This window comes from Micropterus salmoides, unplaced genomic scaffold (genome assembly GCF_014851395.1).
Source record: "Micropterus salmoides isolate LMB-PRFRI ecotype aquatic unplaced genomic scaffold, ASM1485139v1 Ms_hic_scaffold_16, whole genome shotgun sequence".
Lineage (NCBI taxonomy): Eukaryota > Metazoa > Chordata > Actinopteri > Centrarchiformes > Centrarchidae > Micropterus > Micropterus salmoides.
The window spans coordinates 4,414,007-4,441,650 of NW_024040707.1; the positions used below are offsets into that span (position 1 = coordinate 4,414,007).

At 39.9% G+C, this 27,644-nt stretch overlaps 1 protein-coding gene across 1 annotated transcript; it reads right to left on the minus strand.

Moving 5' to 3' along the window:
- On the minus strand, positions 1 to 27,157 carry LOC119906100. Its single transcript, XM_038723623.1, is given in 27 exon segments — positions 1 to 2,157; positions 3,054 to 3,175; positions 3,309 to 3,378; positions 4,468 to 4,553; positions 5,315 to 5,463; positions 5,732 to 5,822; positions 6,517 to 6,662; positions 8,918 to 9,002; positions 10,587 to 10,770; positions 10,883 to 10,995; positions 12,648 to 12,727; positions 13,028 to 13,072; positions 14,040 to 14,567; positions 16,282 to 16,423; positions 16,608 to 16,715; positions 17,636 to 17,773; positions 18,652 to 18,749; positions 19,074 to 19,136; positions 20,106 to 20,418; positions 21,981 to 22,079; positions 22,199 to 22,360; positions 23,006 to 23,226; positions 23,229 to 24,464; positions 24,946 to 25,096; positions 25,854 to 25,999; positions 26,651 to 26,791; positions 26,887 to 27,157. Coding segments are annotated over 26 exon segments (4,929 nt in total). The 5' UTR covers positions 26,775 to 26,791; positions 26,887 to 27,157; the 3' UTR covers positions 1 to 1,928.
- Between the last annotated feature and the right edge of the window lie 487 nt (positions 27,158 to 27,644).

Below are 27,644 nucleotides of genomic sequence, written 5' to 3' on the forward strand. Positions count from 1 at the left end.
CCTGGAATCTATTATTTTTATTGATCTTTTTAAAAGTCCCATTAAAAAATCCCTTATTTTAATTCAATCACAAATATAGATAAAAATGAGTTTAACACAGAGCACCATTCTATGTTCAAACATTTATACATTTAACAACACTGCATGTGCCTCATTAAAAAAATTAATATAAAAACAACAGTATCTGGTACAGTACAGAGATGATCCGGGGCAGCACAGGTGAGACACTTTAGTTTCCCCTCCACACTTACACACCTTCTGAATTCATTCCCCAGGTGTAAATGTGCAAACACACTGTACAGCACACTTAAAGCCCCTCACCCAAAACAGTTCTCAAAACCTGTGTTCATGATACAATCATCAGTCAGCAAAATATATATATATATAAAAAAAAAGACATGTTAAATTCATTACCATGAAGGGGTATTCTGTTAGACTGTGCAGTGCATGCAGCTTCAAAATAGTGTTCAACATGACAACTAAATTACTTGTTCATTTGCATATCCTGCTTGGTTATTATAGCTTTACACACACAAGTGCACTTGAATAATCCGCAGAATGAACGTAACTTTAGCAACTCAGAGCTTGTTGTGTACATTTCTTGGCATAGATAGACATATGACTTAATTGACTTTAAGAACGGTAGTGATTAAGTAATATTGTCAAGTATTGAACAATAAAGTCAGTTCCAGCTTATGTTAACATAGTTAGGCATTAACTAACAAAAATGGACAGTAATTGACAGTGAATGATTTAAATTCATTTCCCTTGACACAGAAAAGTAACATTTTTAACAATAAAAAAGAAGAAAATTCTTGGACTGAAAGATCAGCTTTAGGTAATATATAATGAGGGTAGGTGTTATACGTCTGTGCCCTGAAGAGTAAAGCCTTACAAACGTCACCGTTTCTCTAAAACAAAACACGATACAGGTGATTATGAGGCTGCAGGTAACTGCAATCACAAGTATGGTTTTCTTATTATTAGCACCAAAGCAGCAATAACACTCTTAAGGGCCTTAGTGTTATCAGTTTTGTTGGTGTGAAAGTGGCAGTGCACACACCTGTACACACATATAGCACCAATGCAACAATAACAGTTCAATCGTCTTCCCAAATACAAATAAAAGCTGTCCTCAATTACTTCCTACTTCTCAAAGTTACCCTAAACATACAAGTATAAAACAGAAGGACGAGAATGAAAGTTAAAAACTGATGTAAAAAAGATAAAAAGTCTGTGTCCGAACTTGCGTCTTCTCAAATACCTTTATCGACAGACGGTTAGTTAGTTTGGTATAAACATGGCATGTGTGAGCAGAATATAACAGTTTTAAAAATACAGCAGATCTTAATCCAATAAAAAAAGTAATGAGTTCTGCTTTTGTCCTGATAAAATTATTCAAATATTACAGTAAAGCAGCGAGACATCTCTCAGTTCAACATGATTCACACCTTAAAAAAACAAGAAACTAAAATGTAGAGGTGGCGGTGTAACCCTATTACCAGTGAGGTTTCTTTACGCCATCTAAGCTAAAATGTGTTGCTGTTCACTGAGTAGTAGCACCACTGACAAATCACTAAGCAGCATGGAGGAAAAAAAGAAAAGGATTGGCAGTGTTCTTTATACTCCAGTAGGCGGCAAGGTTCAGGATGAAAATGCAGAATTTTCTATCCAAGAAAGACAGAAGGGCTTTGAAGGCCAAAGTGACAAACTGCATGTGTGACACGATGCAAGAGATTCAATTGCATAGTGGACAAAATGTCCCCATGGCAGTAATCCACAGGAGCCGGTCAGTGAGCTCTGTTTTTTCTTTTGAAGTAGTAGGAGACATTTATAGACAATTTATGCTCCATCTAGTTCTTGTAAACCATGTGTTGGGGCAAAAACACCTTACATATTGTGCTATACAAAAATCTATCCAACCTCCCCTATCTTAGTTGCTGTAGTTCTGGAGAGGCAGGGGAAGACGGGGAGGGGGAGGTGGTGGACATGATGGACGTGGTCAAGGGAGGCAGCTCCTCACAGGCAAAATAGTCCTTCAGGGGAGCGAAGAGGTGACGGATGACCGGCACGCTCCACGCCTTCCCCAGCACCTTCTGCCTCTGCTGCCGGTTCATGTTCCTCACGTCGGTGTAATGTTTGGGGAAACCAAAGATTCTGGTAAAGAACGAGTGACAAAATGTAGAGCAATCGATTAGTCCCATCAAATTAATCAGCAACTACTTTAATAAAAAAGGCTGATTGTGTGAATATCTGCAGGGTTTTCTTACTCTTTTATGACAGTTTTATGAAGGCATCTGAGGATATCAGCTTTAGCTCCAGGACATTGTAATAAACAATTTTCACTGTTTTCTGATGTTTTACAGACCAAATGTCTATTAATCAGAAAAGAATTGCCACATTAATTGATAATGGAAATAATCATTAGTTGCAGCCTTAGTTAATTTAAAAAAAAAAAAAGGTGAGGTGGAGCTCAGAGCTGTCTCAGGGGACAAAGATGTAGGGCAGGTCACGGAGACACCCCAGCTCCCTCATGCAATTTGCTGTTTTGTATTTGGTATTCCTAGTTTTGATATGGTAAAAAAAAGTGTTTTTGTTGGGTTGCTATCCAGCAGCTTCTCCACAGTGGAAACCTGGCTATTGTTAGCATGCTACAGCTGAACAAGTTGGGAACTCTCTATTGGTAAAGGACTTCTAGTCGGTCCATCCTGGTCAGGGGGATCTTACTGTATCATGAGGGGTAGATGAAAGCTGTCCAGTGTGGGTATAAAAGTCTGTATTTTTGTGTTAATGTTATCTCTTATCTCTGCCTAGATTCAGTGTAAAAGCAGTACAAAGCGTTAAAATTTATTGACCAGAGTAACAGCATTAATGTTAAAACTGGACTGGAAATAAAAAGATAAACAGCAATAATTAAGCAATGCTGAGATCTGAGCAGCAGCAAGAAAAACAAACCCAGACCAGGAGATGATGTGATCCACCAGGACCTTTCCCTGCACACGCAAACAGACACACACACACACACACACGAACATAAGTATCAAGAAGCCTACTTCTCTAGTTCAGTGATCCAGAGGTTGTCCTCTCTGCCGTTCTGGAGGACAGGCAGCTGAGCGACGCCTTTGCCCTGCTTCAGAGAGTTTGGATTGGTGGTGATCGTCCTCACCTTAGTGACCTGAGCAAAAACAACATACAGTCGTGATTAATGTTCCTTAATAAACAAAACTAAACACATTAATTATGAAAATAAAGGGATTGTAGAGAACACATGACCGCATAAAACGGAACCAGCAGGTTCGATCACTGACCCTGGCTTCTCTACCGATCTCTAAACAGTCCTGGAGACTCAGCTTGTCGTTCTGGGAGGCTATAATGGGCCTGATGGGAGATAAGCAGAAAAAAACCTTCATTTGTATATGACATGAAAAAAAAAACACAAGTTACTAAGTGTTTTACAAGATGAAGACACAAGAAGGAGAGAAGTAAAAGAGACGCAGAAGACATATTTTGCCCCGTCATGCTCCTGCCCCTTTTTGGGAAGTAAATGCAAATTCCGAGTTTTTTTAATTAATAAAACAAAATATGAAAACCATTTTGCTTTTTAGCTTAGGAGCCAGGCAACGATTATGTCATGGCCGATCAACGATAGGAGTAGTTATATAGAAAAATTATAGAAAAAGTGGAGTGTCCTTTTATTCTACCCCATCAAAGTGAACGACCATGACAAAAAATACCATATTAAATCTCTAGGTTATGTTGTTGAAACACTTTATTTTGCCGTTTCAGTCCATCCAATGTGACGTTACTATAAAATACTTACATCGCTTTGTCAAAGTGGAACCACTGTCTCTCATTTGATAGCAGTTTGTCCTTATTACGCAACTTTTTACTACGAGGTGAGAGGTCAGGTCTGGTTTAGCACCACTTTCTACGTTACTTTCAAAGTCCATAATTAGAACGTAGGTCGGCTCACAATTTTTGTGAATTATTAATGCTAAAATACCGTCTGCTCCCTTTAGAGCGAACAGACTGCTAAACCAAACTCCACAGTTACCCATTTTCATCCTCTCTGGTGATGGCGTGAAGCTACTTTTTACCTCCCTTTGCTCTTTGGTGTAGCAAAGAAAATGTAAAACTCTATTTTTTATTTATTTTTTATTTGATGTGCAAAATGTGACAGAGCAGCTTTTAGTCGTGGTGCCACTAGTGTTTCAATTTGGTGCTTGCACTTATACAGCGCTCGTTTTCACCCAAAAGAAACGTGGTAGTTACGATGACATGAAAATGATGTATGACTGGTCGAAATCTATAAAAGCAGGAAGAAAGTGTACTAACCACTAACATGCTACTTTTACTGATACCACTACTGCTAAAGAACAACTATATATAACTACAGTAGATATAAATTATTTCATTAGTTTTTTAATAATTTAACCATTATAATTTATGATTAATTAAACGTCTTACCTGCTCATCCCTGGGATGTTTCCCCAGAAGTAACGAGCTCTGTGGGCGGGGCTAACTTTGACTGCATCCACCAGCACCGGGTTGCACTGTTGAACAATCAGATAGCAGCAACAGTCAGTTCTCAGAGTTTAGAAGATGTTAGTTAGAGGAAAACTGCAGTGCAACAAGGAAAGAAGGAAGTGGCGGGAAGAAAACATGAAGGCAGAGGGAAGGAATAAAAAGTAACAGGATAAAGGGAACGAAAGAACCGAAAAGGAGAGAAGGATGGATACAGGCTTATCTTATCATCCTAAGATAAGCCTTTATTGATCCCCAAAGGGAAAAGTACAGATTACTTGTACATAAAATAAAAAATAAGAACAGAAAACAATACAAGAGCAATTAAACTAAAAATGACAGGCAAGCAGTACACATACATACAGAACCCACGACCAGTGTTGTACTTAAACTAATAGTAAAGTACTGTCTCAAGTGAAGTGACAAAGTGGTGTGTTTGTAGCAGCTAAGTAAAGTTCATGTTAGAGTGATATGATACCATCTATTGTAACAGCAAACATCAGATGAAAATATAATATGATGATAAGTAATGATGCTCTGTGTTTGTCTTAATTAATTTATAGAATTTTAATAGAAATAAAATGTAATAAAACATAATATTTACACAATATGCTATGGGAAATTAAATGTAATAATAATAATCTTTAATTATTATTATTGAATGTAATATGAAGTGAGATGTAGTAATAAAGCATAACTATTAATATACTTTGTTATGTATAGTAAGAAGAGGAGAGCACAAAGATAAAAAGGATCCAACAGAAACCAAACAGAACCGGATGGGGCGTACCTCGAGGAAGCGGCAGATGTTGACTTTGTCATGTGTGTTCATGAAGACCACGTTCTCAAACAGCCAGAAGAATGGCCTCGGGTCTTCCTCTTTGGGCTTCAGCAGTTGAAGGATGCGGTAGTAATCAAAGAACAGCCTGCCAGTGCCCTCTGTCGGAGAGAGAAGTGAATTACAGCAAAGAAGAAAGGACATTTTTATACTAGTTTCAAACATAGAAAGCATCCGCATGACAACTGTGATTACAAAATTATCAGCATTGCAGTTAAGGCTGGAAATATTATTTAAAACCTAAAAGTTCCCAATTTACAAATACATGAAAGTAGCACCTTTCTAATAGAATCAGTGACTCGTTGGCATATTATAAACACAAATAATTTATTAATTTAAAGCTGAAAAGCATACAACACAGTAACGTACCATAGAGGCCTTTTCTGAATGGGTTGACGATGGAGAGGTCATTACAGGGGCTTCCTCCGATCAGCAAATCAAACGGACCCCACTGCTCGAGCTGCATCGTCAAAAGGGAACAAGGAGCTGATTTAATTTAGTCTTAGGCTAATTGTCACTTCAGTTGAGCTGTGTTGAGCTGTATGTATGTCTTCGTGTTCAATTAAATTTTATTAATAGAGCGCCAATTCATAAGTTGTCTTTTTGCACTTTTCATAGAGAGCCTGTCTTCTTTAACACAGCATGATGTTAATTTTGTAAATGATGGTTCCATTTAGAGAAAGATAGACGATAAAGCAGGGTATGCTTTAGGGGGAGGGACTACTGTGTGATTGAGAAGTCGCTACCATGGTGACCTACCAATCAGTATCCACTTGACTGTGTGCATTTAACAAGCTGTAAACTTGTTTTTGGATGAAGAACTTTGACCCTTTACGGTGTAAATCACACATGAATTATGGCTGCACCTCAATCACATACAACTATATGGGGAAAGCCTGTAAACAGCAAAGATGGCGTTTGTCCCGCCAGAAAGCCAATCATGTATAGAGCAGGTTTAACCCACACGCTTTCAAATGACTCAAAACAACAAAATATGAGACTTTAAATAAAAGCATAGGATTCAAATGAGTCAGATATCAAACAGAGTCACAGAGAATATGGTAGCAAGAAAAAATAATTTAAACGTTATCAACTGTGTAAGAATGTGAACATGTTCAGGAAGAACAACAAACAGTGTGTGTGTGTGAACATACGAATTCCTGGGAGATAGACCGAGCGTCACCAACATGCACAATCTTTCCATCGTGGTTGACGGTCGCCACAGCAATTGAATCCTCGCAGACCTCTGAGGCAACATATTTCTCTACTTTGAAGCCAAGATCCTTCAGCACTAGGTACCCTGAAACAAAAAGAATAAAAAAAATACATACTGTAAGCTTCTGACTGACATCAGGAATGAAAATGTTCTGTTTTAAACAAATATACAGTATAATCATAATTAGAATTTATAAGAGCAGAAAAGTATCTCAGAATAGTGAGGTCAGAACAGAGGAGTGAACCATCAGAGCAAACTACAATCCCAAAAAGAGAGTTGTTTCCCCAAAAGCATCTTAAGGCTAAAGTGGTTGTAAAATCATTCTTACAAACTTTATTAAGATTAAGAGGTGTTTCCCAAAAGCATCAAAACTTAGGATGCTCTTAGAAATGTTAGTAGATTAAAGATTAACCATAAGAGCACCTTAAAAAGCTCCAGCTACTAATAAATTAACATCTTCTGACTGAAATGCCAGTTTCCTGATTGTATATTTTCTGGTTCCATACAGGTGCTGGTCATATAATTAGAATATCATCAAAAATTTGATTTATTTCAGTAATTCCATTCAAAAAGTGAAACTTGTATAATATATACATTCATTCTACACAGACTGATATATTTCAAGTGTTCATTACTTTTAATTTTGATGATTATAACTGACAACTAATGAAAACCCCAAAATCAGGATGTCAGAAAATTAGAATATTGTGAAAAGGTTCAATATTGAAGACACCTGGTGCCACACTCTAATCAGCTAATTAACTCAAAACACCTGCAAAGGCCTTTAAATGGCCTCTCAGTCTAGTTCTGTAGGCTACACAATCATGGGGAAGACTGTCCAAAAGACGACCTTGCACAAGGAGGACAAGACACAAAAGGTCATTGCTAAAGAGGCTGGCTGTCCACAGAGCTCTGTGTCCAAGCACATTAATAGAGAGGCGAAGGGAAGGAAAAGATGTGGTAGAAAAAAGTGTACAAGCAATAGGGATAACCGCACCCTGGAGAGGATTGTGAAACAAAACCTATTCAAATATGTGGGGGAGATTCACAAAGAGTGGACTGCAGCTGGAGTCAATGCTTCAAGAACCACCACGCACAGACGTATGCAAGACATGGGTTTCAGATGTCGCATTCCTTATGTCAAGACACTCTTGAACAAGACACAGCGTCAGAAGCGTCTCGCCTGGGCTAAAGACAAAAAGGACTGGACTGCTGCTGAGTGGTCCAAAGTTATGTTCTCTGATGAAAGTAAATTTTGCATTTCCTTTGGAAATCAAGGTCCCAGAGTCTGGAGGAAGAGAGGAGAGGCACAGAATCCACGTTGCTTGAAGTCCAGTGTAAAGTTTCCACAGTCAGTGATGGTTTGGGTGCCATGTCATCTGCTGGTGTTGGTCCACTGTGTTTTCTGAGGTCCAAGGTCAACGCAGCCGTCTACCAGGAAGTTTTAGAGCACTTCATGCTTCCTGCTGCTGACCAACTTTATGGAGATGCAGATTTCATTTTCCAACAGGACTTGGCACCTGCACACAGTGCAAAGCTACTAGTACCTGGTTTAAGGACCATGGTATCCCTGTTCTTAATTGGCCAGCAAACTGGCCTGACCTTAACCCCATAGAAAATCTATGGGGTATTGTAAAGAGGAAGATGCGATACGCCAGACCCAACAATGCAGAAGAGCTGAAGGCCACTATCAGAGCAACATGGGCTCTCATAACACCTGAGCAGTGCCACAGACTGATGGACTCCATGCCACGCTGCATTGCTGCAGTAATTCAGGCAAAAGGAGCCCCAACTAAGTATTGAGTGCTGTACATGCTCATACTTCAGGTTCATACTTTTCATGTTCATACATTTCAGTTGGCCAACATTTCTAAAAATCCTTTATTTGTATTGGTCTTAAGTAATATTCAAATTTTCAGAGATACTGAATTTGGGATTTTCATTAGTTGTCAGTTTTAATCATCACAATTAAATGAAATAAACATCTGAAATATATCAGTCTGTGTGTAATGAATGAATATAATATCCAAGTTTCACTTTTTGAATGGAATTACTGAAATAAATCAACTTTTTGATGATATTCTAATTATATGACCAGCACCTGTATGTTCTCTTTTCTTTTTATAACGACGAGTAACATCTGCCTCAAGCTTTGTTGTCATACAGAACAAGTATAAAACATTTTTTTGTGTTGTTGACAACACTTAACGTGCGTGCCCTCGCTCCTAAGTACCGCTTTGGGAAAAACATACAGAATTTGAACAGCGGTGGTGGAAATCCTCTTAGCTTCTAACATCGATTGTTATTGGGGAAAACCGGGTACAGGTCTGTGTACTCACCTGTTGCTATGCCATCAAACAGGGACAGAACTCGAACTGGTCTGCGCAGGTTGGCTGGGATGGACGGGTAAACACGGTGCGGCTCCTACAAGGCAAAACAGTAAAAACAATGTGGTAACTAAGCCAGTGAGATTCTTTATTTATCAAATGAAACTTGTATTTTAGTTTAATATGTCTTTAGTCTGTGGTTAAATTCTTTGTTTAAAAGGTTTATATATATTTTTGTACCTTTTACTTTGTTGTTTTAATGCTTATGTGTGTCCACAGCAGGGTTGGGTGATCATCTCTATTTTCAGATCATGGCTACTTGAGATCACCGATTGGTGACCTGATCGCCAGGGGGGCGGTGTTACGTTGCAGCAAGTCAGTGAAATGCCAGCATGGAAGAATCAGGCTTATTAGCTTTAAGGTAAACCACCAGAAACATCTGTTAATGCACAGTACAGTGTTTCCCACATAATTACCGTGTCAGGAAGTTGCCATCGAAAGCAGCTATGTACAGCATGTTAACCTCGACAATCTAGATGTATTCTAACATTAACATATCCATCTCAGACATTGACAGCATCGTGTTAAGAAAATAGATAGACTAATTTCTCAGAGTTAACTTCAATGCATAAGTTTCAATGTGTTTGTGAGAGAGAGCGAGAGAAGAGAGACAGACAGACACAAGCGGAGGAGCTGAGTGAATTATGATTTTATTCATTAAATAGTATGTGGCGGCCAGCGTTGCTATTGTGGCAGTGTGGAGCAGATTCTAGAGACTGTTTTTATATCATCTTAGTTCTGATAGTGAGTTAGTTAAAATCGCCTTAATATCGGAGCATGAAAAACCAATCGCTGATCATCCCTTCAATTGTCGATAGGTGATCCAATCACCAATCGGAACAACCCTAGTCCACAGTAGATGCTCCTAATGCGTACATTATTCTATGAATGTGTTCTTGTACTTCCTTCTGCTGCTGCAACAATTCAATTTGCCTGCATGTCAATCAATCAATACAGTCTACCGTAAACACAATAATTAATAATAATAATAGTTTTTTTAATAAGAAAATGTTTAAATATAATGAGTATTTATGGGTTGTATGCAAAGCTAAATTTAATTCATTTAGTAGTACATTTTTTTCCTATCTGAATCCCCATCACAAATGTACTTAATTTACCGCCTCATTTCAGGACACAAAAGATTAAGAAAGAAAATAAGAGTGCAGGTACCAGAATGGAAAAAAAAAAAGATGCAGATTGCAACTGAAACGATTAGCCACTAACTTAATTTGTCAATCGACAGACGATTTATCTACATCTATTCCCATTTGCAAGCAAATAAAAACCTGCAACTTTTCTCAGTTTAACATAATTTTCAATTGAATATATTTGTATAATATATAACTGGGCAAGCAGATTCATTGATAATGAAAATAAGTGCAAGTTGCACCCCTAAAGCAAATTAAAATTTTAAACAAAGCCTCCTAATACTGTTTTGATTACTAAGAATCTAAACCTTGCAAAACTATTCCTGTCATTGCAAAATGAAGAAGCAATATACACAGACATTTAATGTGAGTTATACTGAAAAATTGGAATACATTGAAAATATTTGAAGGTATTCACAGAGCAGGTGAGTTTGCACGCTTATGAAAACGGTTAAGATCAGTTGAGCACTTACAAACTCCATGGCGCTGTTGTTGGCGAATAATTCCTGAACACGAATGCTCCAGTCCTTTCTGGGAATCAGAGCGCCGTGGGGTCGATGAGGCTGACACAAGCAGCAGATCCACGGGTCCAGCAGCTTTAAGGAATCAAACGTCCCCGGACTGACCAGGATGTTCATACAGTCTGCACAATAAGATCTGCAAATGTAGAAGATGAGAACAGACACTTATACGAAGGGGACAAAAAATATGCTCTACTTGTTACCTTTGTTTTAGAGAGCTAGACTGAAATGCAGAGGAGCAGACCAACCTGCAGCAGCTATTGTTGCCACACAGTATGACCTCCAGTCCATAGCAGCAGATGGTGCAGTAGGACTGATATCCATCTTCATCGTAACGATACAGAGTTTCTGTTAAGTTATTCTGCAGAGAGACAAACAGCATCACAGGGAAATTAACAGACTAAATGACAGAACAGGGGGAAGAAGAAATGGAAATACGAAAACAAAAATAAAGATTAGTCTGCTGTAGAAATGTGGGTGTCAAAGCTCTAAAAAAACAAACCAAAAAAAACTCGAAAGCAATTTCTCTTTCCAGAAATCATGACGTAGTTACTTCTCGTTCAGGATTAGATGGACACTTCCTTCTCAGAGGAAATACAGTTAGCGGGTGTAGTGTCTCTCTGTGGATTGTCTTGAGTCATGATTTCTAGAAAGAGACATTGCTGTTGAGTTTTTCAAATGTGCTTTTGGGAGCTTTGACCATCACAAATTGAGTGCCAACCAGTTCATGTATATTCAAGAGAAGGCAGACGTCTCTACGGCTGGTATCTCCAAAACTCAGCAACTCACAACCAAACAATCTAGATGGATAAATAGCACTAGGAAAATATGTGTTTTTGATTTTGTTGTGCACTTTGTGTGTAAACTTGATACTCCACCGTTTAAAAGCTAAAATCCTTGTGATTCGACCCGTGCAAACCATTCCAAGATACAATCACCACAGCGGGTACAGTCAGCGCCTCTGTCAGACCAGCCGGTACAATCAAAATTTACGCGACTCACCTATGAAGCCTCATAGTAATCCACCGATCGATTATGCACAAAAAATTATTAACAAAAACGGTCTTGTTATGTCGTCAAAGGTCTAGACGATCCAATCCAGTAAAATCATTTAGTGCAAAACACATTATTACATCAATAAATCCCCAGGGACTGCTGCCGCATTGTTTCATATTTGCCGGTAGACCTGGCTTGTATGTCATTAAAACCGTAATAACTCAGATTTGAATGTAAACAACTACGATATCTTGTATTAAGTGTAGCTGCAGAACTCTGACCTTTTGAGTGACACCAAATTCAACCCAATAGGAGCTCACATGTCCCTTTCACAGCCTACAATAGCCAACGAGAACGCGAGCTGTAAGGAAGGGCCAGCTTCTATTATTTCGTAGATAGGCAGAGCCAATTGCAAGCAATTGTGCCGATGACTGGCACTTTGTGTAGCCAATAAAATTCAGACAATAACGATATCCAGCTTGAAGTAGGATGATCTACCAGCAAACAAACATCTGCGTCAAGCTACCGCCTAATACACAGTGATGCAGCAGCAGCGGCTGCCTGCTGCCAAGGGGCAGTTCTGTTTTAGAAAAAATACGCTAAAAAAAATAGTAAAATAGTCGTTTTTCATGGTATTGGTATAAAATTTAAACTTGGACTAGGGAAGGCTTTATGCCGCGTCCCTACAGTGTTTTCCAGCTAATAAGACCCAGCTATAGTTGTCTGCATGCATTTCTTAGCAACCATTTTCAAGTGGAAACGAAAAATATTAGTTTTAGTGTCTTTAAACTTATATTAATTAATTCCAGTAGCACTTACAGTGATTCTGATTTGGGTTAGAGTGTTATCTTTCAGAGAAGCCCAAAACCATGCATTTACTCCAAATGGTTCAAGAACTACATTAAATTTCCTTTGGATATGCCTTGAAGAGGCGTTTTACAGGAATGGTAAGAGATTCACACGTTAAACATGCGTTGGTCACAGCTGGAACATAAAGAGAAGTTGATAATGTCTTACTTTACACTCCAAGCAGAGGCTGCCTTTAAATAGAGGGTGGGACACTTCAACTTTGTCAGTTCCACAACACAAACAGAAGCCTGCAGACAACAGGGAAGAAGCAAGTGAGGAACAAATGAGTAAATTCATCTATACGAATAAAACGCATAAAACATAAAATATCATGCTTATATGTTTTACTACAAATATGTTGTAACAAATGTGACATCCTCAAACTTCAGGAATCATTATGAGAATAATCAGCATTAGCAGTTCTTACTGTGCACATGTAAACACAGCCAGTAATAAACTAACTGAGCCAATATGAGAGCGAAATATTTATGCATAAAAAGGGGGACAAATTTTTAATTAAATGACATAGAACATGTCAAAAGACTCACCTTCAATGTCCAGTTTCATATCCATGATCTTACGAATGGTCTTTTCTGCAAGGAGTGAAAACAATAACTGAATAACAGGTGAACGCTGCATGATAAATGATTCAACTTCCAACTTGGAAGTACAGTGCTGAATATTCATGCATTACTAAATTAAAAGATGTCAAAAAACTAATTCTTACGTACAGATTAGTTGTTACTAAATATTTGTAGGACCCACTTAGACTGAACGGGATGTGGCTAACATATCTGACCAGGAAAAGCTGAAAATGTATTAAATCTCAAAATCTCAAATTAAATTATAAAACTTTACGCCTTTAAAGTGAAACACATTTCTCTCTGTATGTATGTGCAAAAAAGTTTAATCTTTTGTTTGGTCTCTAAAACTGTGATTTTTGTAAGTTATGTTAGAGCTCGTAATGCTGACGACTTCCTGTTTACATAACTGCTTTTGACTGGGCATCACTTGCAAATCACTTACAGAGAAAGGATTCACTGTCTCCTTAAGTTCATTAAGTTTGGTGTAATATTGCAGACTACTTCAGTTAATCATTAGTGTGAGAACTTAGGCAGGATCTCACACACAAACTAAGCATTGAATAAGGTAGAGAAATCACAACCACAGCAACACACCAATCCATCAACATGGTAATTGGACTGTACCTGTATTCAACCTTTCTAGTCTTCCAAACACTGAAAATGCAATTCACCCAGTTCACACATATTTAAACACTGATGGCAGAGGCTACAATGCATAGTGCACAACTTTTAGGAGATATTTGAGGTTCAGTATCTTGCCTAAGGACACTTCGACATGCAGACGAGAGGAGCCGAGGATCAAACCGCCGAGCTTCCGATTAGCGGGCGACTTGCTCTACCGTTTTGTACATCTGCGGACCTTGTTAACCATCTTGTGATTTGATTCTCAGTCATTTGAAAAGGTTAGATTGCTCAGTTTGGCATTCTTACAAAAGTGTTTCATATCATTCAAATTAATAATAATTCTGTTTCGTACCTCTGAGTTTTTGGTCCGGCTGGGTATAAACGCTGGTTGCCTGGTTGACCTTATTGTAAACTTTGGTGTAGGTCCTCTTCTTGTGCGGCACAAAGTCTGGTGACATGTCATCATCAAATCCATCGATCTTCTTCTTCAGACTCTTTCCCCCTTTCCACCCTCCCTTGCCCTTGCCTACTCCCCAGTCATCTTTCTCTCCCTCCCATCCCCCCTTCCCTTGTTTCCACCTCTCTGCTGTCCACCCTCCTCTGGATCCCTTCTCCTTTATGACTCCTTTAGAGCCTTTTCCCGCTATATCAAATCTGTCCTCCCACGTAGTTTTTCTGCCTCCACCTCTGTGGGAGGACTTTTCTACGGAATCGCACGACAGTCTGTTTAAAGAGATAGCCACCTCTTTCAGCTCAGCGCTGATGATACTGCTCTTGCTGCTCATCGAGTGGGGCGAGCCGAAGGAGTGAGGAGAAGATTTGGCTTGCGGGAAAAGTTTCTTCATCACCTTTGGTCTGTTGTTTGTTGTTTTAGTTACACCTGGACAGAAGACAATCGTACATGTGACCATCAGGTTATACAACAGTAAAGAATAGTTACCATATGTTCCATCTGTAGAATCGTATTAATAGTATGAACCTGCATGAATGTCAAATCTTCTTCTGTCTTACTTGTATCCACATTAGTCTGTGTGGCTGTTTATACCTTTATCTTTATCTAGAGGGCTGGCTGTGCTTGCAATCTCTTCATACAATAACATTCCCCTAAGCTATTAGCTCAAGTTCTGTTCATGTTTGAACTCTTTCTCACCAACAGCAGTGTGCTTTTTCACGCACTGAAGTCTTCAGAAACTAATTGTGAGCTTGATCTTCTGGGACTCTGGGAAAACTATAGAGAACCTAAGCGAAACCTATAATAATAATGCCAAATTACAAAAAAATATGCCTTTCAACACAACCAAACAGTATATCGTGTGGTTCAGTCCAAATGTGTTGGTTTTAAATCAAATAATATTGTTTATTTTATGTCTTTCTTAGCTGCCTCCAATGAGCACCATTTCCCATAAGCCTTAGATAATTGCAAGTTCAACACCAGCTTGATAAAATCATGTCTCCATGGGCAAGTCGGAGGTACAGCTAGTTCAGAGCGAGAAGGCCAGACAGTGTAGATGTTTTTTAGAAAGTAAATGTTACAGCTTAAAAGCTGGAAAACAACATTATATGAGTGTTGGTGAATTTATAAATGTGGAAGAAACCTGGTTAAGATGACACAAATGCTGCATTTTGCTGTGTTGTTCGGTAACAAATTCATCATTGTTTAACTTTGCAAAGATCAGTTTCAATAGTAAGTGCTGTAATAAAATTAATTATTTTAGATATTTTAGAATACAGAGTGTAATCATTTGCTTCATTTTGTCAGAACATGCAGATAAAAAATGCATTAAAATTAAATTAAATTACAGCAATGGAAGAGACTAGCCTGTAGCTGACGTCCAGACTTCAGCTCTCTATAATGCAACTGAGAAACGTGCATGTAATATACAACAAAAGCATGTAAATAGATGCATATCAATGTATTTCAATGTCAAATTTGTTTAGTATTTCTCTGACAAAAAGACTAAGGATATGTTCAGAATGCAGGCCAATGTGACCCAAATCCGATTTTTTTGTCCATATGTGACTCAGATCTGATATTTTTATGACAGTGTGAACAGGCCAAGTCACATGGAATCGGTCACATTTTCCAGTTTGGAATAGGGCCACTTCCATATGTGGTCCAATCCGATTTTAAATGCGAGTGAGTGAGTGAGTTACGGGGCAGTTGCGTTGTACAGCGCCAGAAACCGTAATGAAAAGAACAGAAAGTTGTGAACACATAATTCGGGAGAAACGTGACCCGTGAGAAGAAAAACGGGAATCTCCCGCGAGCTAACCGGAGCTATGTTACTCCTTGTTTACTTCTGCAGCCTGCAACAGCGTGCTGCTGCGTGTGACATCGTGTTATTCTTCTACGCATGCAGGTCCCTTTCAGGCCGTGGACAGTTCACACTGGAGTCTGATATGGGCCACATTTAAACTATAATGTGAACTGTCAAACAGAAAAAAATCGGAATTGAGCATTAAGGCCTGCAGTCTGAACATAGCCTTAATATACTTGAATTTGAATGACGGCAGTATCAGAACTTTTTCACACATCGTTTCCCACCTCAGTCTGAAAGTAAATCTATTCAGGTTCTTAAATAAGATGTTCGTACCATTTGTTGCAGCCCCTTGTATGAATCCGCCTGGCCCAGTGGGTTCAAAGCCTCCAAAGGCCCAGTCTAACATCTGTTTCAGCAGCTCATCTCGGTCCTCAAGACGTGGAGAAAACTGCTTCTTACAACGCAGAGCCGCCTCCTGATAGACACGGACGTACATATGTAAGCAGCAGCACAAATATCTATCACATAACAACACTTTCTAAGTTCAGCTTTTAATTTGTCAATGGAGCAGCTTCTGCTGTTTGTATGTTGGCTGGGCAGTTAACACAACACACACACTTTTAACTCCTGTGCTTTTGTATTAGGAAATACACACAGACCTGCAGGGACAAGAAGATGGCTTCTCGGTAGGTGACGAGGATGGCAAAGGAGTTAGCGCTGAAGTGCTGGGCGAAGGCACCGAATGGTTTCAGTTCCTCCAAACTGACCTGTATTCAGAGCCAAGAAATCAGTGCATTGAAAGGAAATATGTATAAAGCTCAGCTCAGGAAATTGTATCAGAAAGATTTTAGGAATTTAAAAGAACCGCCAATGGTAATTGTGGTCATTTGTGGTTCAGGTCTTCATTTTAAAAGAGATCTATTATGCTTTTCCATTTCCATTTTATGACTTATCTACAATACAATGTTAGATGTTCATGTTAAACATGGTCAAAGCTTCAAATAATGAGGTTAAAGTATTTAAAAGAAATCCCTGTGAGAAAAAAAACTCAGATTTCCTCCTGTTCTGAATGCTCTGTTTTGAACAGCTTTTTCTACCGACTGCTCCGTCCGACACACAGAGCTACACAGCGCAGATATTCTGACAATTTATGCTACCTACCGGGATGTGCTACTTGGCAGTTCTTTGCATGCCTGTTGGTTAGGGTGAGGGTAATTTGCATTAAGGTTGCACGTCTCGATAAGGAACCATAAATTGTCAGAACACCGGTATTACAGTCATTTGCTCCACACAGCAACGCTCAGTCTGTCTGTACCGCTCAGCAGCAACAACAGCCTGGTAACATGCTTCAGGTCTTGGCCAATCAGAAGACAGTGGGCTTTGAGAGGGGGGTGCCTTAAAGAGACGAGCATCTACAGCTTGTTTCAGACAGAGGCTGAAATGAAGCTCTCCATAAAGAGCTAGTATAAGATCATGCAAAGCTGCCATACAGGAGGCACAGAACAACAAAATAGGACTGGGAAAGCAGTTTAATAGGTCGTCATCTGATACAGAACGAACAGAGAGTTCTGGTGCTGAAAATGTGGCAAAGTCACGTAATGTCACTATGAATATGAAGCATATATGTACATCATTACGCACTGTATAAACTCAGAATCCCTGATTTTCACCCTCATACCTGACTTACCTGAGAGGACATTCGCTGTCCGTACCACTCCACCATCCTCTTCCCTGGAAGTTCAACCTCTCCCCTGCACGGTACAATGACGGCTGGCCAGGGAGTGAAGCCCTCCACCTGACCCCAGACCAGCTCCCCCGCCGCATCCTGTACAACACAAACAAACAAGATGTTAAAGCAAAAACACAGACAGTTTCTAACATGTTGAAAGGTTCCTTTCTGTTTTAACCTGTAATCTAAGCACTACAACCTCATGACACACTGTTGCCCTTGAGTTCTTGTCTGGTTCTTGTTATTACTGACCTTTAAGTACAAACCAAGAGGAGGACACATAAAACAATATGGCCTGACAGGTAACTCATTCATTGGACAGTTTTGGTGATGTCATCAGGGCTGCAGCTTGTGACTGATATGCAGTACTTCACAGGGCTATATCTATTTATTATATGTTGGTGTCACAAAGAACATAGCAAACAGACAGGTGTTTGCATAGTTCCCAAATGATCTTGCATTATATATATATATATATATATCCTGCAATGACAATTTTCATTATTGATAAATATGTCAAATATTTTCTTCATTAATTCATTTATCGTTTAGTCTCTAAAATGACGAGCAGGTGATTCAGTAGTCTTGAATTCATCTACTCTCACAAAAACCTGTGGTTGGTTCGCTTTGCTTTTCCACCACAAATGAAGTCCATTAAAAAGTGTACCAAGAAGCCCTTTATCAGGCGGTTTTCGTCCAGTTGTTTGGTCCATACGAGACTTTGATTAACAGCTTTCAGACCTGCATAAACTAACTAAACCGGCAAACAGGTAAATACAACAGAGGATGTTTGAATCAATCCAAACAGGTTAAGATGTGAAAGCACCATTAAATGTGTTTCTATATTTGATGTGAACATTTGCTACCTGGCTCAGCTGAGAATAAAACATTGTGTTTAAAGTATAATACATATACTGTATGTATGTAGTAAATTACTGGTTATAACACTACGCTAACTTTACAGTAGATTTTACCAGCAGTTCTGTTGAGTTGGATGGTGTGCTTGTTGAAACCATGACGTCATCATCATCGCTCACAATAACCACAGTCTCCGCCTGTGGAGGGCTATCACCTGCAAAACAGTGACAATAAGCTACTGAATCTACTGCGCTGTGGTGAACTCCGGTTCATCTTGAAGTGACTCACTGTGGTGTGAACACCTGGCCTTGCCAACATGTCGCTAATGCTATTCACAAATGAATTTAGAAAATGTGTAATTTTTATAGAAAATTAAATTGTGCAGGTAAGTATTACAAGACGCAGCGTCTGCAACACCTGCTTTAATGCAGCTTAAGATGCCGATAGGGCTCATTCGAGAATGAATGCATTAAAAGGAGATCACTGTTAGCCTACAGCATGTTTTACTAGATTATTAATAATACTGCACATTTCTTACTTTCTGCTTCTATCATCCTGTTGTGCCGACGTACTTTGAAGTCTTCTGTGAGATCAACCACATCTGATAAAAAAATAAAAACACACATTGGTTATCATCATTTGAAATTGCTGCTGGCATCACAATAAATTTAATTAATCAGGGACATTTTCATTTGATAAAGATGCTATAAGGCTTAGGCCGGGCGGTATCACAATATTACGATATACCAGGGTGTTTAAATTCATGACTGTACGACTTTGAATATCGTTAAAAATACAGGCGCTCCTCTCTCTATAAAACTGATACGGAGATGCCGTTTTGAGTAGATGTATCGTAGTGTACGCCCTCAAAGTAGGCGGGCGACATCATCTACAACACAATCACCCCCCTGCACTTTTCCAGGACCTGATCAAATATATGCACGCATCATCAGGTCCTCCAGCAAGAATCCATGGAAGGAGGATCTTATTGCATTTCTATTTCATCATTATTCTATGGGTCATAAGTATTTAAACCCAGCGAGACTTGTCTAAGTAAGCCAACTACATTCCCGACACACAACATTGTAAGCTAGAAAATGTCATACATGCTAGAATGACTTCTTTCATCCCGTCATAAAACCGATGAAACGAGACGTAAAACCAAAGAAACGACATTACAATGGCACAAAGAGTAGGGGGTTTTCCGGTATCCAGGCAAAAATTCCCAACCTTGCTTTCTCTTAATCACCCTCCCTCTCCACCTAAAGCTGGTGTGTGGTGTGTAGCGCATATGGCTGCCGTGCATCACTCAGGTGGGTGCTACATATCGGTGGTGGTCGAGATAAGTTCACCTTTCCCTGAAGTGCTTTGAGTATCTATGATAAAACACTATATGCATTGTTATTGTTATCATTAATATCATGACCAGAAGCTCAGCTTTTACTTTGTTTTATTACACAAATACCATCATTTACCATATTTACCCCGTGAAATGTCATAGATATCGCCCAAGCCTAGCTGGTAACATAGAATTGTAGACACTAGCAAAGTGCACACCTGACAGTCTTACCAGAGGAATTGTCTGTGTAGTCTGAGTCCTCCGTACTGCTGTAGTGTTGCGATGAAATATTTAGACGGGTTTTGGCCGAGTCCTCCTTACTGCTGTAGTGTTGTGATGGAATATTTAGACGGGTTTTGGCCACATAACGATCACTTTCTTCTGATGAATTCTCTCCAGCTTCTTCTTCTTTCTTCTTATAACCATTTCTTGCCTTGACAGGTTTTCTTCTACAGATGCGGGGTCTTCCTGTCCACCTGCCTGGTTGAGATGAGGCTATGGAGGTTTCTTTCCTTTCATGAAGGATACTGGGGGTGTTGAAAGCCTTGAGACAAGAGCAAATACACACACACATTTAAGTCTTTATCTTCACAAAAATACAAAACTAGAAAAAATACAAACAACATATTCAAGTGGATGAATTTTCCAGTTCCTGATGTATGTTGTACCACTGCTCAGGATTTAACTTACGCACACATGTACACACATCTAGACACTGACACAAACAAAAGGCAAAAGAAAAAGGACATATACTTGCTACGGCTGTCACTTTCTATCCGTAATCACTTGTACTGGCTGCGTGGGTTGCAAGCAAATTAATTTGCCTAAAGATGCGATGACTAGAAAAGATAAAATATCACAGTTGGCGCTTTCAGACCAAAAGCGAAGCGAGCATTCGGGGTGGTGAGTTTACATACAAAGTCAACGCAAAGACGCTTAGAGCCGCAATTTCCTGTCGGGCGAAGGGGGCGGTGCCGGCAATGCGAAGGCAATGCGATGGGATTGACTGAATATTTTCAACTCAAGCGAGAAAGTCGCGTGACGCTGAGTCATGATAGCCTATCAGCGTTGAGATTGTCCGTACGTCACCGATGGCTTCAGAGCATTGTGTTGAGAGGGCCAGGCAGAGCGGGGGATTGAAAATCTGTGGGCCGGCGAAGAGCTGCTAAACGTGGGGGAGGGGGCCGGGAGCAGTACTCCAGCTTTTGGACAAATAAACACCCATAGTCGGACTGGATTATGCTCTAATAACTACGCCGTTTGCTCGTGGGAGGAGCTCGAGCTTCTCAGGAGCTCCATTCCGTGCACTTCCGGCTACTTCATATTTATATTAAAAAAACTGACAAGTACTGGAAAAAAAAACTGGACAGTACTTGGAGAAAAGAAAGCGAGGAGGTTGAACTACCTGGTGAGTTCAGAAAACGTGTATGTAACTTTATTCCAGCTATCGTTGTGCTTTACTGTGACCAAGTTAGCATAGCATAGCCCTGATCGATCCGAACTCCATTTAGAAAACAAACATTTTAGAAGTTGTTGTCCTGTTGACAGACCTGACAAAGCATGAATTCATATGTTTAACAAATCTGCATCATTTTGTAGTTATTTCGGCATCGGTTTGATCCGTTAATTGCTATTTAATCACAGCAAAATGTTTACTTTGGGTTCATACAGCTGTAGTAATGGCGAGGTGTGTTTACTGGCGTTATCGCGTTGTGTGTGAACACTCAGCAGTTGTCCAGCGATAAAACCCCCACGAGGAGAGCTTTGCATGGATTAAATTCACATTTGGTCTGAATGCCGCGTTACATTGTCACTCATAAAAAAGTGGTAGGCCTGTGAGATGTACAAGCCTCCTCAGTATTCAGCCTGGTCATCTACAAACTGTCTGTATTTGGGGCCATATAAAGATGCTGATGCTAAAAGTAGCTCCTAAATGGTGGAGACACTCCTAAAAATAAGTCCTAACTTTAAGATTTCAGCTAAAATGAGCTGAAAAAAAAATATTTTAACAGGAATGTCTTGGTTAGGAAAGTCTTATGCCATTTAGGGGGACTACTTTTTGTGTGATAAGATCCTTTGTTAATGGACAAGGTCTTTAACACTCACCTTAGCAAACACCTGCGTCCTGCATAGGGAGCTCGGCAGGGCCAGGACAGTCAGGAGGAGTCTATGCAGAGTAGAGTACGGCCTAATGCCGCGCAACATCTGTACAGACAACACAGGGAACTCTTGTAATTACATTTGATATTCAATAGCAATATTTCTACAGCATCTAATGAACTAGCTCTTTATCTACACAGAGTTTGCCAGTATTAAAAGTTTACCTTCGCCCAGCAGTGACCTGTTCCACTCGTCTGTTCCTCCTTTGCCGTCTTGACCACACTGGCATAGTCGTATGCCAGCTGACGTTGTTCTGGAGTCCCAGCTTCACACAGACCCAGCTGATCCCCCAACTCTAACAGCACAAGCCTGGATAATTTATTATCCTGCAGGGAAAACACAGATATCACAGAACCGTACATAATATTTAATATACAGATTTGTGGCATCAGTAATCCGTACAACAACTGGATTTTTAAAATGACGATGGGTTGTTTTACGTTTTTTTAGGCTGGGATTAGTTACCAGAAGACCAGCGGAGTCCAGGAAGTCACTGAGTTGAGCCAAGCTAAGCTAACCAGCAGCTGGCTACACCCTGCTATTTAACAGACAGGTATGAAAGAGGCATCTATCTTTTCATGTTCTTTCCACCAGAAAGCGAATGGTGTTTTTACTATTACTGAAAAATGTGATTGTTGTTGTACACTGACGGTTATCAGACTGACCAGAGAGGAAAACAGATTAATGTTGGTAGATCCTCGCAGTGCTCACTCACTGCTGTTTGTGATATAGTATTAAACTCTCTGGGTTTCTGTAAATAACATCCCACAACTGATGTTGTAATTTGGCGCTATATAAATAAAGAAGTAAACATCTTTCCGCTCCAGAAGTCCAATTTTACAGTGCTTTTTTTCCTACTGCATCTACGCTATGATATCGTTTAATTTAATTAATTCTACATAAACATAAACAGATATTAAGCTATAGCTGGCTGCATAAACTCATGTATAATAAAAAATAAATGTTCTTACATTGATATTTTCAGGATGTTTCAACACTTTGCCGATATTCCTCAGTGCCACATCTCCGAGCTGCTTAGGAATACTTTCTACTATACTCTGTAGGGCTGCTTTATAGAAAGACGCCGCGTCCTTTAGGAATTCCCTCCTCTCGTGATCCCCCAGATCCACGACAGCGGTGGCCCACAGGAACTCTCTGGCACGAGAACCTACGTTCACCTCGGACGTGGGAGGAGCTTCATCTCATTGTTTAGCACATGCAGTTCTCGGTTCCTGAGAAAGCACTCAGCGACAGAGGGCTGGAGGAGACTGGCTGCGTAGGAGTGAACCAGCATGGAGGTCAGCTGGAGCTCCACAGCCACCTCTGCTTTGCCGTCCTGCTGCAATTCTTGGAGAGCTCGGAGGGGCTCCAAAGTGTGGGAGAGGAACAGGAACTGCAGCTTGACTTTATGACTCATCAGCTGGGTTCTGATCCGGTCAGTATCCTCTGCTTGTCTCAGTGACTTAAAATAGTCCACTACATCCCTCCAGCTGCTGACCATCTTCTGCACAGTGTTGATGATAAATAAACACTGTGCAGAGATAGAACACGATGGGTTGTAAGGCTCTGCATCAGCAAATAGCTCTTTCAGGCTGTCATTGACGGAGGAGCAGGTGGAGTAGTGATGGTGGATGTCTCTAACCAGGTCAACTACCGAGTGAAAGGAGGCCGAGAGTGCAGCCTGGCTGGCTCTTCCTGCAATCCCAGAGAGGCCGCAGAGTGATATCAACCCAGTGTTGAAAGCCTTGAGCTGGGATACAAAAGCCTGGTTCGCCTCCACGTTTGGAGAGTTACAGTAGAACACAGCAAGGTTGGGCAGAGGAAGTCCACACTTCTTTAGCGTCTGAATCAGAGATTGTGCATCAGTGTCAGAGTTCATCTCCAGAGTGTGCAGCAGCCTCACCACATTGACCCCTGCGCTCTGGTCAAAGTAGCCAATCAGGATGACACTTGTGCTCTGTCCTTCACCCAGCTCTACCCCCGTATACAGGTAGAGGCAGTACGGCGTGTCATAGCAGGCCAGAATGATGTCTCTAGGGTGGATTGGACTCAGGATGGTAGGGACTGAAGGGTTTGTACTCGAGTCAGCACTGACACTCCAGTATCTTCTGATGAAGTGCAATAAAGTATCACTGCTGTAGGACCCACTCCCTTGATTTCCCTTGTCCACTGCTGCTTCAGCTTGCTCCACCTTCATTGTCTTCTGTGGCTGTGGACACTCTTCTTTCACTTGTGTCTCCATTTTCTCCGGTTTCTGCTCCATCGTCACATCCACCACATCATCCTCGTCGTCAGATATAAAAACTACCACTTCTGCCTTCCGGTTCAAGTTTGCTCTTGGTTTTTCGTTTCTCGGTTCTTCTACTGCTTGGCCATCCACCTTCAAAATAATCTCCAGTTTCTGATGAGAGGTCTGGGAGGAATGACCATCTGTAATGGGAATAAAAAAAAAGAATAATTAAGGGATGTTTTCAACACAGCACTCTCATTATAGCTGCACTAAATGTATCACTTCATTATATATATATATAAGATGTGTATTTTATATCTCTCTGTCCGTGTTCAACCTTGTGCTGCTGTAGCCTCGTGTTAATGCAATGGCATTCAATTTATGCTAGGACGCTGTTCAAAATGCTCTTCAGTCTGACTTAGTAAGATTGTTGTTGTGAAACATAAGACCAACATGTAAAATTGACATAATAGAGCTTTTAAATGGTCATATACTGACCATGCGACTAAATCAAAACTTTACATTTAGGTGCCGCTTTATCACATGTGAAAAAGTAATGTACCCCAAGTAAGAATAACACCTAAATAAAAAGGTCTTAGTGCTTTGTAATTGTAACAAATAGGCAACCATTGCTATGTCAGGTTTCTGTGTGATTTATTCACCGACACACACAGCTCCCACCTGAGTCAGGAACCATACTCTGTCCGCCTCTGGCCTCCAGGGCATGGTACTCCCTGCCTTTATTGTTCTGGTCAAAGAACAGCTTAAACCACTGCAGGAAGGTCAGAGCCACTAAGGAGTTCCTCTTCATCAGCTCCTCAATGGGGATGTCCTGGAGAGAGGAAAGGTTTACGGATCATGCATGTGTTTATATCCTACAATCAACAATAATTGTTCTAGTTTAAGGTGTGTTTCTATCTGCTGGTTTCAAATAAAATAATGAAAAATGCAAAGGCTCTGAAAAGGTTATCAGCTCTAAAGTCCATCCAAAGCTGGATTCTAGAGGCTATATTTGAGAGTTTAAATGATCCGATAAAAATATATCAACCAATATTCTTTTTTTAAATAATATAAATAATTTTTGTTCCATGTCTTCTTGTTACTTAATGGCCATAATACACCGATACCAATATATCTGCAATGTGAACATAACTTGATTATTTATTAGTCCTCTATCTGAACTGTGCTGAGCAAATTAAAATGTTTTCAGACTAAGGCAAAATCCACTCTACTGCGTTTTCGAATTAAAACGGAGACCTTCTGCTACGTTTGCGCCTCCTGTCCAAACGGAGAAGTTTGGAAACGCTGCCGACCCCGTTTCGCCTTTCAAAACTCCCAAGGGCGTTTTAGTGAAGACGGGCCGGAGAACTTTAGAAACGATGACGCAGCCGCTCACGCTCGGCTCTCTGATTGGGTCTTGCAAACTGACCGGGTTTTTGACATCGTACTTTTATTAAAATATTATGTACGGTGCAAATAACATTTACCTACACAGATCATGTTCGTTTTAATTCTCCGTTTGTAAACTAAAACAGAGTAGTGTGGATGGGGCCTAAGGGGCCGTTCACCGCTTTTGTTACAATACTCACATGGACCACTCCGACTTTTCTGAACGCAGCTTGCAGTAAACTGTAGTTGTGGATAAAGTCCACTGTTTTGTTGCTTTGGAACCGGACCCTGCAAAGGTCCAGGGACCCAGGAAACAACCAGTCCATCAGCTGGCAAAAGGCTGCACCTGGATTTCAGACAACATACACACACAGAAGTAATTGATAAAAATTGATTGCTGCTGCCGCTTTGAAAACACATCATTCAAGTTCAAACACTAAGGGCCTGATTAACTAAGTTAATGAGTATTTAGCGCCTCATTTATTAAGGCAGCAGTACACTACATTCAGAGATCATTACTGTCAGAAAATCTTACGATCTTAATTCCAAAACATTAACTTCAGCCTCAAATTAATTACTTATAATCGTACAATCTTTAGGTTTAATTATTTTGTTGCCAATATCACATTCATGGGAAAGTGTTAGTAGATAGATTTAGATGCACAAAAGGCCCACAATAAACAAGATATTACGATCATTTAGAATTATCTTGTATTTTCTACATTTATGTTTTTTAGTTATATAGAGTTCTGTTTTTTTTTTCGTTGGTTCATTTAAGTGATAAGCTACAGTGAGGCTAGTTACTCCCACAACTTCTCCAGAAATCTCTTTATCTTCATGCCTTCCTCTCAGAGGCTGAGAATTTTCCAAGCGAAACTGACCTTTGCAAATAGCATGACTGGTGAGATCCATAATCTCTCAGGTCTAGGTGCTGCAACAGCATAAATCCATAGTTTGTTGAATCCCACATTAAAAACACACATGCATGTTGACCTACCTGTGCATATCTGCTCCACCTTGGTGAAACCCGTCTGTAAAGATTCATTGACCCAAGCTAGCAGCTCATATCGATTTGGTGCCCCTGATTGCACAACTACGTTCACTGCCAAATTCTGTGCCATCTCCTTAAGGGACGGACCTGCACAAACACCATGTAATATATCAGACAAACGTAAACATTGATCCATTACCAAACACATCAGATGAAGAAGTCACAAAACTGAATTGTGTTACCTTATATTTTATGATGTGGAATTAAATACAGCAAGCATTTAGCTCAAGTGAAACATGAGGGAGGCATTTTAAATTACATTGTGCATTTACACAAAACTATCATGCCTTGTGCAAACTGCTCTGAGACACTTAAAACAGCAGTGAAATCAGAACAAGCCATGAATCACTGCCCCACAACAACTGGCTCTACACTTCAAAACCTTTAACTCGAACTTTTCTTTTAGCAGACTTGTAACATTACTAAATCCAGGACAAATAACTTCCCATGATATAATGACATAAAACTGTGTTCTCAATTGTCTAGACTCAGCTACTGGACTTGTTGCACGGGATGTTTACTACCTCCTGCTCACTCTCACAAAGACAACTAACTTACTTGGGCCTTCTCCCCTTGACTGTCTCCCGCGAATCCATGCTGCATTCATTTCGTGCAGTTCATCTCAATTTCAGTAGATGAAAGGCTACGAACTACGTAACTACTACTAATGAACGCGCGGTTTGTCGATGTGCTCCCATTTATTTCACTCTCTTTAGGCGACATCCTGGTAATTTAATGGTGTCCTCGTGTTTACAAATTACCAAGAAGGATATTACTACGCATTTGTTTTTGACAAGGGAAAGTTTGCCTTGCTTGCAAACACAACACCTGTTTATGTGTAAGTATGAAACAACTGCACTACCGCGAATTGCTTTTTCCCCTATTAACCAAATTAAGTAACGTTAAATCAATTAACTTTATTTCCATATGGTGTTTATTT